Source organism: Struthio camelus, chromosome W (genome assembly GCF_040807025.1).
Source record: "Struthio camelus isolate bStrCam1 chromosome W, bStrCam1.hap1, whole genome shotgun sequence".
NCBI classification, from domain to species: Eukaryota; Metazoa; Chordata; class Aves; order Struthioniformes; family Struthionidae; genus Struthio; species Struthio camelus.
The window spans coordinates 69,352,513-69,366,744 of record NC_090981.1 but is presented as its reverse complement, the minus strand read 5'-3'; the positions used below and the strand labels follow the sequence as shown (position 1 = coordinate 69,366,744).

Sequence of the window (14,232 nt, the reverse complement as noted above, 5' to 3'; positions counted from 1 at the left end):
GGCGGGCAATCAGGAAATGAACTTTTACGGAGAGAGCTGAGCATACCATGGGGGACATATTTTACCCCTTGACTTTGTCCGCCCTCATCCCAAACACCTACCACTGATTCAGTGAAGGTTCCTGGAGCAAAGTCTTTCTCTGCCTCACCTTTTGTTTGAATCTCAGGTTTAAAGCCATCCAGCTACTTCAGCTGAGACCACTTAATACTTAAAAGAGTATTGCAAGCATGAAGGGTAAAGCTATTGAGCGGGGGTCTTTAACTATGCGGTTTCCGTAATGGGGAGGATTGGATCAATAGGATCAATGTGAAAGGTTTCCCTGGCCCTGCATAAAACAATAAAGGGTTCCTCCTTCCATTGGGCTAGCACTCCTCTCCAGATGCAGATTGGTGAGCCGGCGTGGGCACTGGATCTGTGTTGCGGCCCTGCTCGCCCTCCGCGGGCACCAGCCCTCTGCAAGGCAGCCCAGCCACGGCAGGAGCAGCCGCCCGAGCAGGCTGCTCCCTTGGGCCTTGCTGGCCTGGGTCTTGCCGATCCCCGGCATGCCGACAGCACAGTCTCCAAAGGGGAAGGAGACAGTAGCCGCACACTCCCTCCTCGTTAAAGATAAGAAAATGTTATTTATGTGACCTCCCCATTTGGTTTCATGCCATTTCTTCTGTATGCCCTGTGGTCACCACACGCAGATTCATGTCGCATCTTCCATGCCGCAGAAAGAGGACGTTTACGTGATTTCAAGGGTGAGATCTAAGGGTGGTGAAGCGATAGCCAAGGTATAGTGAGAATTCAAAGACTGGGGAGTTTTTTATTTTTTTATTTTTCAGTAGAATGTTTATCCAAAATTGATAGCAGCTCTCCAGAAATAAAAATCTTTCTGTTTCCATCTGCATAGTTGGACTCTTTAACAAAGCCAGATATTTTTGTTGAAGATTCTCAGAGGTTTCTCTTGCTGCAGATGGGGGTCCTTTGTTACGATGTGCTGTACAGGGTCGTATGGCTAACGGAGATCCTTCCACCTGTTAGCGGTTCCTCCTTCTCCTTGCTCACCATCGCTGCTTTAGCCCACCATGCACCCATTGGAATGCATGTTCTATCTTTCACTCTAAACGTTTCTGAAGACGTTTTAATGTGCACAGTTATGCCAAAGGGTGCTATTTTGTCCTTGTAGCCTTAAAGCATTTGGCAAAGAATGCATTTGTTAACATAAGGACATGTTTTGGATTTTTAAAAATCTGTGTAAAATTTAATAGGATGTGATCTACTATTGTGTGTATAGAATGCACTGCCGGTGTTCCTGTAGGTGGCTAAAACTAAGATAATATCTGAAATTTGAACTGCATGAGCTTCTTACACCTCCATAGGAGCTGCCAAGTACTGCTTACAGTTTTATGTCCGATACTGCACAAAATCGCTCTAAGCGATGTCGGTAATTCTAGTACAGAAATGGCTGAAGATGATCAACGGACTTGGCAGTCCTTTGAAAAATAAATAATGAGCATATCCCGCTTCTACAGTTCCCACGGGGAGAGAAAGGCTTTCTCTCAAAGGACAATATATTTTCATTTCGTTTGAGAAAAACTTACAGCAAGAGCACAGGGGCAAATGGTTTTCAGAAATCTGGCAGCGCTTTCCGTTCATTCCTTTTGCTCAGAGGGGCTTAAGTAGGAGAATAAAGGGAAGGGAAACATCGAGGCCATGAAGCTGCATATTCACACGTGGTAATAAAAAATCAATTTCCCGAAGGGACGGTAATTTACAAAGGTCTTTCCCACTCCCCCCGCCCCGCGACGGCAGGCGGGTTCCCCGCTCCCTGGGAGGATCAATGCCCAGCCGGGCGAGGACTGCAAGCGGCCGGCAGGACTGTCCCCTGCTATTTCCTGGCTCCTGGGCTACGCAGCAAAGAAAACGCCTAGGCCACAGCGCCGACAAGACGGGATGCCCGTGTGATTGATCTGCAGTAATTAAATAGGTTGCACAGGAAGGCCCAACAGGGAATATTTCCCCCCGTTAGTGCTGCAGATCACCCGGGCGAGGGGAGCGAGCGCTGCCCGGCGGCCCCGCGGGAGGGTGGCGGCCCCGCTGCGCGCCCCCCCGGGAGCGCCTTGGGCCGGCAGCGAGGGCTCGGGCACCGGGGAGGGGAGCTTTCGGTTTTCGAAAGAGCGAAATAGCAAAGCAAACGGCATTTCTCTGCGCCCGCTTGCACCTCTGCAGACAAACCAAGGCGGGAAGCAACCAGAAAACCCGGCGCTGACCGTCATGGAGTTAGGCCGGTTTTAGCTGACACGCAGCCGGGAAGGAACCGCAGAGCAGCGATCCAGAAGCAGGTGTGCGCGAAAAACCGGAGATCCCACCTACGCGCTTGCAGCCCAAAACAAAACCGGATTAAAACTGCGAAGGAATATTTCAGCACCCTTCCTAAGCCTACGGAAGTTTAAGAAGCAACGCCCCCCCCTTCCCCCCAGCCTTGCGAAGCGTCTCAGGGAACACGAAGACGGGTGGCCCGGGGCGCCGCACAGCTCCGCGGGGAAGGCCCCGACGGAGGCGGCTGCTGCCGGCGGCCCGGGCCGCCCCGGGGGCTCCGGGTGCCGCAAGCGGCGCCCAGCCCGCAGCGCCCTGCCGGGGGCAAGGAGCCGGCGCGGGAGGGGAGGGGGGGGCGAGGTGCTGGGAAGGAAGAGCACCAGCAGCATTACTGGAAATAAGCCGGATCGGGTTCCAGATCAATGAAAACTGGGTGCACACGTTTATGTTCTTGTTGCCAGCATTAATGCTCTTTTAATCTTCTCAACATTATCTGCATCGATTTCCCTCCACGTACACGTTTGTTTGAGAAAGTGACATAACCGCGTGCTTCGAGCGGCTGCGATGAAAGCGAAAGGGGCCGAAGGCGGCGGGGCCGGGCCGGGGCTGCTGCTCCGCGGCCTGCGAGCGCTGCCCACCCCGCTGCGCGGGAGGCGCCGGAGGAAGGGCGGCCCGACGGGCCGGGCTGCCGGGGCGCCGTCGGGGGGACGAGCCGCCCTCGCCGCCCGAGGGCGGGGAAGGGGCGCCGGCGGCGCTGGCGCTTCCCGCAACGGGGAGGCCGCCGGTGCGCGCAGAGGCGCGGAGCGGCTCCGAGCCCCGCGCATCGCGCCGCCCTGCGCTGCCGCTGCAATGCGAAATCGTTGGGTTTGGGGTTTCTAGGGGGGAGGCAGGGGTTAAAGGGGTGTGTGATGGCGGCGGGGTGTGGGGGGGAGCTGACCACAAGCGATCGCTATCGCAAAGGTGAAAACAATTAACTCGTGGTCTCTTGCATCAGAGGCAACATAACGTGATTAATACACAGGCCGTACACGGCACTGATCGAAAGCTCGCTCCCTGCAGATCAGCCGCTATTGCTACCTTCTTCTCTTTCTTTTTTTCACTACCAAGAGCTCTTGCTGTGGACAAACCTCGAGACCCGCATTAGGCTGAAAATGTAAAGGGATTGGATATCCGTCCCCTCTCGACCCGGCGTGTTGGAGAGGACAGCAGGAATTTGCAAGACGCGGGAGCAAAACCACCTCCGCATCCCTGTGCTTTAAGCCTTACTTTCCCCCGGCCCGGCTAACCAGGGTCCTGGCGGGGACTGCAAACCCAAGCAGCCCCCGGGCTGCTGTGAAAACCAGCAGAGCAGGGCGGCTGTGCAAAGCCTCTTTCACCTTGAAAAATCCCCAGCCGCCTCGGCGAGGCGTTTGGAGGCTCCAGGCTGGTGCTTGTTTAACCCATAGCATCTCCCGTACTGGGTCGGGCAGGGATTACGGCCATCAATAATTCATGGCTTCTCTTCCTGCTGCTCTGCCCCCTTCCCACCCCGTGCTGGAGCTGCCCAGCACGCAGAGACCCTCTGCACCCGACTGCCCGTCACCACTCAGTACCTTGCCAAAAGGAGAGCAATCCACTGACTCACCAAAAAAAAAAAAAAAAAAACAAGAGAGAGAAAGAGAGAATGAGAGAGAGAGAAATGGCCTTTTATGAGAGATGCACCGAGTCCTTCACACACTTGTTACAAGTGCTGAGAAGTATGCAGGTTCATACGGGAATACCTCTAAAGGGCGGTATATTTGCTAGCCTTTTCTTGCGTGTATTTGGTTCAGGCGGCCCAAGGAAAGCGAGGGGCACGCAGCTGCCCTCGCCACAACCAGCCGGACCCTCCTTCCACGGATGCGACCAGGAGCCTCCTCTTGTCCCGCCCGGAGCCGGGTGAGCCCAGGAGCCTCCACCTGTCCCGCCCGGAGCGGGGCCGCCCGGGACGGGGCTCTGCCGGGACTTGCCGCATCCACCACCTTCCTGCTCTGAGCAGCGCTGCGAGTCCCGCTGACAGCCGGGATGGGCCGACGAGGGCTACGCGAGTCACTTAGGATGTCTCACGCCTTAATTAGCTCGAAGACGGAACGAGGAAGGGGGGAGGAGAGGCTGGACGTTGCCTCTCATCTCACGGTCTCTCCAAAGCACATCGTTAGGGAGTGCGACAAGCGCACAACACCCCGCTAGGAACAGCGGAGGGGGAATCGCCCCCAGTTTTCCCGGGGCTCTCTGAGCCCGCTCCATTCCGGCCCCCAAAAGCAAAGCAGAGCTCTACCCCCTTGGGTCACTTCCTACGCTATGGGGCATAACAACCACAGCATCAGCCGGGGAACGACGGCCACAGCGACAATAGCACAGGAGCATCGCAGAAGGGCGAGGAAGAAATGCTGGAAGGGGTTGGAGCAAACAGAGAGACCCCCCCCCCCGCGCCTTGCCTCTCTTCCCTCAACCAACTCCTCCGGGCGTTCAACCCGAGAGTGCGCTCTGAACTAAAAGACAACTTCAGGAAAGCCTGCTTTATATTTAAACTCTGCTAATGAATAATATGCAAAGATTGATCGCTCCAGGTTGGAATTAGTAGAAATAAAGGAACGAAGGACTTGTCCGAACAAGCATCCCTAAATATGTAAAAGGTGTTTGGGGACATGTTGCTGCCACAGCAGAGAGCCAAGCCGGACACTTGCACACACCACCATATTTGTACTTATTTCTGTCTGTAGACCGCCTATTTACCATTTATCTATATATATCCACGAGATAAATAATTTATCGTAACGAGGAGGCAGATGTGTTAAAGGGTATCTTCGAAAACAAGTATTCAGTATCCCTGACGTCCTGTATTAACATGTGATTGGACAGGGAAGCAAACTGCAATAAACGCGTTTCTGCGAACATTTCCTTTCCTTTTGGGGCAGCCACAGCAATGCTAAAGCGTTTCCGATGTGCTCCCCCGTCGCATGAGAAGAGATTTCCCCCCTAGTCCCCCCCCTTCTTCCCTTCCCTCCGCAACACAGGTTTCTCCCGGCTGCACAAGTCCGCTACGGGCAGCGCCGACACGGGCCGGGCGGGTTACGCGGCGCTCCGCACCCCGCCCGCAGCGCCGCGCACCGCGCTCCCGGGGCCGCCGCGCTCCCCCGCCGCGGCGATTTGGGGCGATTTCAGAACAATAGAGGCTGCCGCGCGCCGCGGCCGCGCCAGGGGGCGCCCGCCGCTCCCCGCGGAACAATGCGGGCGCGGGCCGCCCCCTGCGCACCCCTCCGCGCTCCCCGGCCCCCCCCACCCCCCGCCGCGCTCCTCCGCGGCCCCCCCTCTCCCACCGCGCTCCTCCGCCTGGGGCCGCGCGCTCTGCGCCGCCGCGCGCGGGCCGCGGTGCCGGGCGCGCAGCGGGCCGCGGAGCGGAGCTCGGCGCCGCGGCGGGAGGCGGCGGCGCAGAGCCGCCCCGGGGGACCCGCCGCGCCCGTCGGCCCTCGACGCCCCCCCGGCCGCGGCGGGCCCGGAGCGGGGAGGCTGCCGAGGGCGAACCGAGGCGGCGAGAGCCGCTGCCGGCTGGCGGGGGGGGGGGTCGGGGGGAAAAGCGCCCCCCTCCGCTCAGCCCCGGGCCGCGGTCGCCTCCCGCGCTGGGCTGCGCGCAGCTGGGAAACAAACTCCGACGGCTCCCAGCAAGAGCGAGCGCAGCGATGACAGCGGGGGGCCGGCGCGGGGTGGGGGGGGGGGTGAAGCCGGCAGGGGGAGGACGGGGGGGATAAACCAGCCCCAAACTATTGTTCTGCCCCCGCCGCCGGACCCGCACCGCCGGCCAGGCGGCTCAGCGCCCCGGGGAGGCCGGGCCAGGCCCGACGGCGCCGGCCCCGCCGGGAAGCGCCTCGGCGGGGGCGAGGGGCAGCGGGCCGAGGTCGCCCGGGCCCGCTGCCGCTGGGGGCTGGGACTTACCGGCGAGTCTCAAGGCCGACATCCTCTGGAACTCGGGCTCCTGCAGCCACTTCCACATCCTCCTGAAGGTCTCCCTGCCGGATTTCAGTTTACTCCAAGGCTTAGGGTTCCTTAGTAAGTCCGAAAGGGTCCCCTGAGAACGACACAGCACCCTCTGGGCGAAGATCGCCTGGGGGATGCTGTAGCGCTTCAGTTCGGCCGTGATCCTTTGTGCCACTTCTTTGGTGTTGATCTCCTCCAGCTGCCCGGAGCTGCTCACCTGGGAGCCCGAGGAGGAGGGCGGCCGCTCCCGGCCGGCGGGCAGCCCGGGCCCGTGCGACGGCGTGTGGCCCGGGTGCGCGGGGTGGTGCACGCCGTTGAGGTGGGACATGACGGCGGCCGGGGGCGTCCCCAGCCCCCGGGAGAGGTGCTGGTCCCCCCGGGCCAGCATGGCGCTGTGGGCCTCGAAGTTGGGGCTGAGCATCTTGTCGTGGCCGGGCGGCCCGTAGCCGTGGAGGCCCTGCTGGGCGTTGTGGATGGGGCCCAGGCCGTTGCCCAGCGGCGCGGCGGCCAGCGGGGAGAGGCTCTGGCCCATGCCCGGCATCTCCTTGTAGGGCCCGTAGAGGTTGTTCATGGCGGGCAGCCCCCGCTCGTCGCGCATGAGGGTGAAGCTGCCGCTGACGTTGCCGGCGAGGCGCTGGTGGTGGTGGTGGTGGTGGTGGTGGGCGTGCGGGTGGTGGTGCGGGTGGTGGAACTTGTCGGAGACGGTGGAGATGGGCGGCAGGGGCTGGAGCGGCGTCAGCGTGGTGTAGGTGCCGCTCATGCCCATGCCGGGCGGCGAGGAGTCGCAGGGCATGGCCATGGCGTGGTGCAGCGGGATGGAGAGCTCGGGCCGGTACTCGGCGGCGCCGTCCAGCAGCGAGGCCATGCTGGGCACCATGGCCGGCCGCCCGGGGGCCGGCGCCAGCTCCTGCGGCGGCGGCGGCGGCGGGGCGCGCAGGGGCGCGGAGCGGCCGCCGTGGTGCGGGCTGGGGCTGCCCATCAGCTCCGCCTCGGGGCCGGCGCCGTGCAGGCTGCCCAGCGGCTCCAGCGGCATCTCGGGGTTCATGGCGCAGGCCCCCGGCGCCCCGGGCAGGCAGCGGTAGGCGCCGCCGGCCGTCTTCATTCAGTCCATGGGGGCGGCGGCGGGGGCGGCGGGGCCTGGCGCCGGGCTGCGGGGCGCCGCGGCGGCTCAGCCGGGCCCGCCGCGCCGGCCCCCGGCCATGTCCTCGCCCTGGCCGCCGCCTCCGCCGTCTGCGCGGCCCGCGGGAGCTGTCCAGAGCGGGGCCGCTGCGCGCACGGCGGCCGCGCCCCGCGGGGCGGTGCGGGGCGGGACGGGGCGGGGCGCGGGACGGGGCGGGGCGGCGGCTGCCGGGGCCGCCAATGGGGGCGGCGGGGCGGGACGCGGGACGGGGCGGGAGGGCGGCGAGCCGGGGCCGCGCCTCCTCCTCCGCCGCCGCCGCCGCCGCCGCCGCCGCCGCCGCCGCCGCCGCCGCCGCCGCCGCCGCCGCCGCCGCTTTGTGCGCGGCCCCGCCGCCGCCGTCCCGGCCCCCCGGCCGCCGTTTGTGGCCGGCCCGTGTGTCCCCGCGGAGGGCCGGGCCGCGCAGATGTTGCCTTTGTTGGCGCAGACAGTAATTAAGGGCAGCGGGGTGGACCCGGCTTGGAGGAGCGTGACCCATTTCCTTTTGATGCGCTGTCAGAGGGCGGGCGGGGGGTCCCGGCTCGACGGCCCCTGCCCGCCGCCGCCAGCTGCTGCCGGGCACTTGGGCCCGGGAGGCGGCGGGACGCGCGGCCCCGCTGCGCACCCGAGGTGCCAAACGCCACGGCCAAGGCAGGTCTTGCGCGGTGCAGCTCCTCTGCCCCGGCGACGCCTCACCTGCTTTTCCATCTTCTTAGGTTTTTTTTTTTTTTTTAAACCAAGGCTTAATATTGATTGAGCGTGGCGGAAATTACGGCTTGGTAAAGCGCCTTCTGTTAACTGGAAATAGTAAATTATTAGGTATGGTCACCAGAAAAAAATCCGGCTCCCCGTGCAAGTCTTCCTGCATGTGCCTGATTCCTCACACACTAACACGCACGCACACTCTCACACTCTGTCTCCTACGTACGCACACGGGCTTTTTCTTGGAGGAAAAGCCATTTTCAGAGGGCTCCGCTCTGCCTTGCAACTGGAAGGTGCAGCAGCACGTATCCAGGCCAGATAGGCTGAGCAGAGAAGCACAGAAAGGCATAACCATTGCGAGCTGGTTTGAACTATTTTATTTCTGACCTTGCCAAAACCATCTGGCATGTGATTGCAGGGCTATTGATCCGAATCTGTGAGCTGCTGGACCCCATGCTAATCTGGTGCGTTACTGGCCATCAGCCTCGCCGCCGAACTGCGCCTGCCCACGCGGCCCCAGACACCTCCCCGCGTCCCCTTTCCCCGGCAGAAGCATCTGTTCAGGGTGAGTCTGTCTTCGTCCTTTCTGGTTCTGCTGACGGGGACGGGAGTTTGCTGTTGCCGCTCCGGCCGGGCGTGCGAGCCGTTCCCGGTGCAGGGAAACGCACGGTTTCCGGAGCAGCCTCCTGGGCCTGCCGCGACCTCTGTGCAGTGCCCCCGGGGTGCCGGGGCTGTGGGTCCGCACACACGCAGGTGTGCATGCACACCCCGGCCTGCGCACATTCGCACGTGCGCGCAGCGTCCCCACCCTGTACACGCGTACACGCACGTTACACTAATGCGCACACTCACAGCCCCTGCACACCCAGACTTGCACACCACTCACATGCACGCCCTGCACACCCAGCCTCGCAGGCACTTGCACGCTCACTTGCACACACGTGCTCACATGCACACCCAGACTTGCACACGCTTGCGCACGCTCACAGATGCATGCGGATGTCCATGCTCACGTGCACACCTAGACTCACACACGCTCACACTCACATGCACGTAAACTCACCCTCACACTCGCATACACTCATGCTTGCACATGCACAGACTCACACGCACATGCACACATGTGTGCACATGCACACCCAGACTCGCACACACTCGTGCTTGCACATGCACAGACACAGACACCTGCGTGCACACACGCGTGCACCTGCACACCCAGGCTGCACTCACTCTCACACGCACACCCCCAGGAGCCCCTGGAGCAGCAGGGCTGGGGAACGGGGCTGGCAAGGGGGCACCCGCGGCTCTGGCCAGGCCGTGCTGCCTGCAGCCCCTGCCGCCGGCCGCCTGGGCCAGCCAGCCTGGCTCCCGGCTCATGCCGTGCCAGGCTGTGCCATGCTGGGCTGTGCCCGCATGCGTCGGACCATGCTGTGCCGTGCCATGCCGTGCCAGGCCGTGCCATGCCGGGCCGTGCCCACGTGCGTCGGACCGTGCCAGGCTGCGCCAGCCGCTCCGAGCGGCGTGGTCCCCTCCGCTGCCCCCCGCTCTCTGCTTTAATCAGTAACACGGCGAGACGTAACTCGGAGAAGCGTGTCCTTGCCGTTTACGTTAGTCTTATCTAGGGTCCTGATAACCATCTTTGTTTTTGTAAAGGTCACACCCCCCTTTTTTTTTTTCAGTAACAGGAGTGAAAATGTCACCTTTTTGATAGGATCAGTGAGAGTTCGTTCTGGTTTGAACACTGGTGAGAAAAACTCCAAAAAGGGCCAATGCGGAGAGTGGTACAGTGTGCGGTGCACGGTGCGAGGTGCATGGCGTGCAGCGGTGCACAGTGCACGGTGTGCGGTGCACGGTGTGTGGTGCATGGTGTGAGGTGCGTGGTGTGCGGCGCATGGTGTACGGTGCATGGTGTGCAGTGCACGGTGTGCAGTGTGTGGTGCACAGTGCACGGTGTGAGGTGCACGGTGTGCGGTGGCGCGTGGTGGGTGGTGTGTGGTGCATGGTGTGAGGTGCGTGGTGTGCGGCGCGCGGTGTAAGGCGTGTGCAAGGTGTGTTCTTCCTAGGTAAGAAGCCATTCGTTACCAGACCCCTCTCCAGGGCACCCTGAGTGTCTTTACAAGCACGTTGTGTGCGATAACACCCCGTGCGCCTGTCCTCAGATTTCCTCCCTGGATCCCTGTATTTTCTGACCCATCCATCCCCAGCCTGCCGGCCCCGTGGGGCTCACAGCGCTTTCCAGGCTGGCTGTCGGCAGTAACCACGTTGGTATAAAATTAAGTTCTCCCCCCTCACCCCAGCCACTCCTTCCGTTGGCAGCCGGCAGCAGAAGAGAGAAAGAAAATAAAAGGAAGAAGAAAAGGAAAGCCCTGGCGTGAGGTCCCTTTGTTCAGGGCAAGTTATGCGTGAAATCTTTTTGTCCTCCCTAAAGGAAGGCAAAAGTTGCAGTTGATTTTGGGAAGAGAGAGGCGAGCGTCCCGCGGGCACCGGCAGGCAGGGAGAGGTGATGGCCAGGAGCTGGGCACCCCCCCCTCCCCGGCTGCGAGCTTCCTTGCTCTTCTTCTTTTTCCTTTTTTTCCTCTTCCTCCTTCCCTCCCTTCCCTCCTTTTTTCTCTCCCTCCCTCTGTCTTTCTCTTTTCCTCCCTCTCCCCCTCCTCCTCACGCCGCCCCCTGCACTAGCCCCCAGCCTTGGTGGGACCATGCAGAGGTCCTCTGGCCGAAACCATCTTCTTGCTCCTCTCAGGGCCCATCCTCCCCCCCGGCGGGTTACTGATCATGTTTTGTGCGGTGATTCCTTAATTCGAAACTTGCAGCCTCCGGCATGAGACGGAGATGTGACCTGGTGATGCTGGGAGTAGTCTTCACTGCCCCCAGCACTGGGAAAAATGGGATTTATGACTTCAGCCACGCTTTCAGAGGGAGCAGGAATATTTTGTTTGCTAAACCAAACCAAACACTAACTATATAACAACAGGATAAACTGGTACCATAACATCCTTTTTATATACTTAACTGCATCACCTCCTGCCGTTCCTGGAAACTACTGGTGCGCTCTTAGAGAACGTGAGTGATTATCTAAAAATTAAGACTAATCAGACTTTGAATCTTAGCTCCATGGGTTCACAAAAGTCTTCTAACATGTTTCATAAATGAAATACAACTTTTTTGTTGAACAAAAAAATGAATTCCACTATTTTACTTGATTGTGTATTGATCCCCCTTTCTTTCAGAAAAGCCAGCTGTGTTTGGCTCTCTCAGTAGCCCCCCATTCTGTGAATGTGGGTGGTACTTTGCCTTCAGTGGCATCTGGGCTTGTGGATTTAAGACTTGTGTCTTCCAGGATCCAGCAGGAGCCCTGAGATTTGGGGATAATATGATGCTTTTTTACAACTGTAAGGGAAGGTATAATTGCTTGCTTCTGCCCTGAGCTGATTTCAGTGGGCCTCCCACTGGGATTTTCCCAAGAAACTGAGCTGTCCTTGATCATGGCAAGTTGTGCTCTACTCACAGAACATGGTTCTCCGGGATGCGGGAAGGACAGCGGAGTCTAAACCTAAACCGAGAAACTTTGAGGCACCAGAGGCAGCCCCAGGGATGACCTTCGCGCTTGCGGCCCTCGTGCTGCCCTCGTGTCAAGGAGCACCTTAAATCAGAGGGCTGCGTTTTGCTTTTCGTTCTTGGCCTGTACAAGGAGTAGCCTGTTGAAGCAGCTGAGCTCCAGGAAACCCTTCTGGGCTTTCAGAGGGGTGAAATTCTCTGGTCCAGCAGATCCTGCCTCCATCCCCTCCGTCCCCTCCACCCCCCCCACCCAGTAAGAGTGGCTACGCCAGCACACGAAGGGTCTCTGCTGGGAGCACGGAGCAGCCCCACCAGGGCTGCAGGAGTCGGCACTATACTTGCGAGCGGGGAACGGGAATCCCTTCGTGCTGAACTGGGCAGCTGCTCTGCGTGCGAACCGGCTGCCGTTACTGGAGCCGTGAATTGCTGAGTGCTTTTGGACAGGCTGTAAGCTACTTTCTTTAAGTGTTGCACAGTTTTCTTTCCTTAAAAAAAAAAAATCGGGCTCCCATTCTGTTCAGCGTCTGCTGGTGGCACTACTTAACCCTACTTTCCCTTCCAAAGGCTGAACAGGGGTTGACAAACTGCATTCCTGGTTTGAACAACAGTCATTAAACAAAGAGCTCCACAAAATTTCACAGTCTCCCGAGAGAATGACAACATGCTTCATTTTTCTAACTAAAATGCATAGTCAAAACCATCACGTGAATGGGCGGCTTTAGAGGCTGGCACTGTAGGTAGGAAAATCGAAGGGGCATCCGGCAAGGGCTTCAGAGAGGCTGGACTGGGCCGTTTATTTAGATCAATTACGCTCTCTTTAAGTTAACACAAGAAAAATGAGAAATTGATTTTTTTTCTGACAAAATGATATTTTCAAAATTCAGGACATAAGCACCGACTACGACCTTTTCTTTTCAAACCTGCTCTTGATCACTGCATTTCACAAGTGCATTGTATTACCTGCGGTAGCGCCTGATTCTGGCACCCCGCCAAATTGATGTCAAAATCTTCATGGTAATCAACCGATAAATATATAAATATCAATGTACAGTGCAATTATAACTGATACGACAAGTGCTTAATGGCACGGAGCTGCTCCCGCGTGATGCTCTGCACTGTCTCTGCCTCCTCTTTGGTAGTGGGAGAAGTTGCAGAGGGGGCAGAGCCCATGGGCGAGGGCTGGATGCAGGGTGATTTTTAACTTTTCTTCCCCAAAACATGAAGTGGTGGATGCTGCCTGAGGCAGCAGACAGGACCTGCTGGGGATTGACCTGCTGGAAAGCAGCTCTGCCGAGAAGGACCTGGGAGTGCTGGTGGACAACAAGTTGACCATGATCCAGCAGTGTGCCCCTGTGGCCAAGAAGGCCAATGGGATCCTGGGCTGCATTAGGCAGAGTGTTGCCAGCAGGTGGAGGGAGGTGATCCTGCCCCTCTACTCAGCCCTGGGGAGGCCTCATCTGGAGTCCTGTGTCCACTTCTGGGCTCCCCAGTACAAGAGAGACATGGCACTACTGGAGGGAGTCCAGCGGAGGGCTACCAAGATGATGAGAGGACTGGAGCATCTCTGCTATGAAGAAAGGCGGAGGGAGCTGGGCCTGTTCAGCCTGGAGAAGAGAAGACTGAGAGGGGATCTGATCAATGTGTGTAAGTATCTGAAGGGGGGAGTGTCAAGAGGATGAGGCCAGTCTCTTCTCCGTGGTGCCCAGCGACAGGACAAGAGGCAATGGGCACAAACTGAACCACAGGAAGTTCCATCTGAACCTGAGAAAAAACTTCTTCACTGGGAGGGTGACAGAGCACTGGCACAGGTTGCCCAGAGAGGTAGTGGAGTCTCCTTCGCTGGAGATATTCAAAACCCACCTGGATGTGATCCTGGGCAATGTGCTCTAGAGGACCCTGCTTGAGCAGGGAGGTTGGACGAGATGATCTCCAGAGGTCCCTGCCAACCTTGGCCATTCTGTGATTCTGTGATTCTGTGACCTTGACAGCCTGTGGGGGCTGACCTGGCCTGGCTGCATTAGTCCTAGGTTTTCTCGTTCTTCATCCCTTTTTTTGGCTATGGCTCCACTGGGTATTTGGATTTTTGTTCCTGCCCTCTTTTGTTCATGGGGGCCCAATTCGGTGGTTTCCTGCAGCACCCACTGGCTTCAGCGGGAGTTTCGGACGCGTGAGGCAGGCAAGACCCTGGTCCTTCTGCACTGCAAAATTGGCTGTCTGATCCAAACCGCGCATATAGCGCTAAGCTGTGCCAAAGGGAAAGTCAGGGAATCCATAACCTATGCTCAGAGACCGCGTGCCCCGCTCACCTTAACCCAGGACATGGCACAGGACCGGGGGACTTACCCTTAAAATAGCTAGCATGGACTGCCTAAGGATGGCACAGGTAATTTTCATTAAGCAAATATTGCAAGTGTTTTCTTTTGGTATTTTGAAACCGCTCTCGCAATTCCCTTCTTCTTGCTAAGGGCAGAGGGGCCAGGTCCAGCCTCCAGCGGAGTCAACGGTCGCCTTTGCAGTGACATCGGCAG

The 14,232-nt window shown here is 59.2% G+C and overlaps 1 protein-coding gene across 1 annotated transcript in view; it reads right to left on the bottom strand.

The window, feature by feature from the left end:
- LOC138064155 (one cut domain family member 2-like) overlaps positions 1–7,407 on the bottom strand; it is a 40,461-nt gene extending 33,054 nt beyond the window's left edge. The window contains exon 1 of the mRNA XM_068925483.1: positions 6,250–7,407. Within this exon, the coding sequence (XP_068781584.1) occupies positions 6,250–7,393 (1,144 nt within the window). The 5' untranslated portion in view covers positions 7,394–7,407. The remainder of the gene's footprint in view (positions 1–6,249) is intronic.
- Between the last annotated feature and the right edge of the window lie 6,825 nt (positions 7,408–14,232).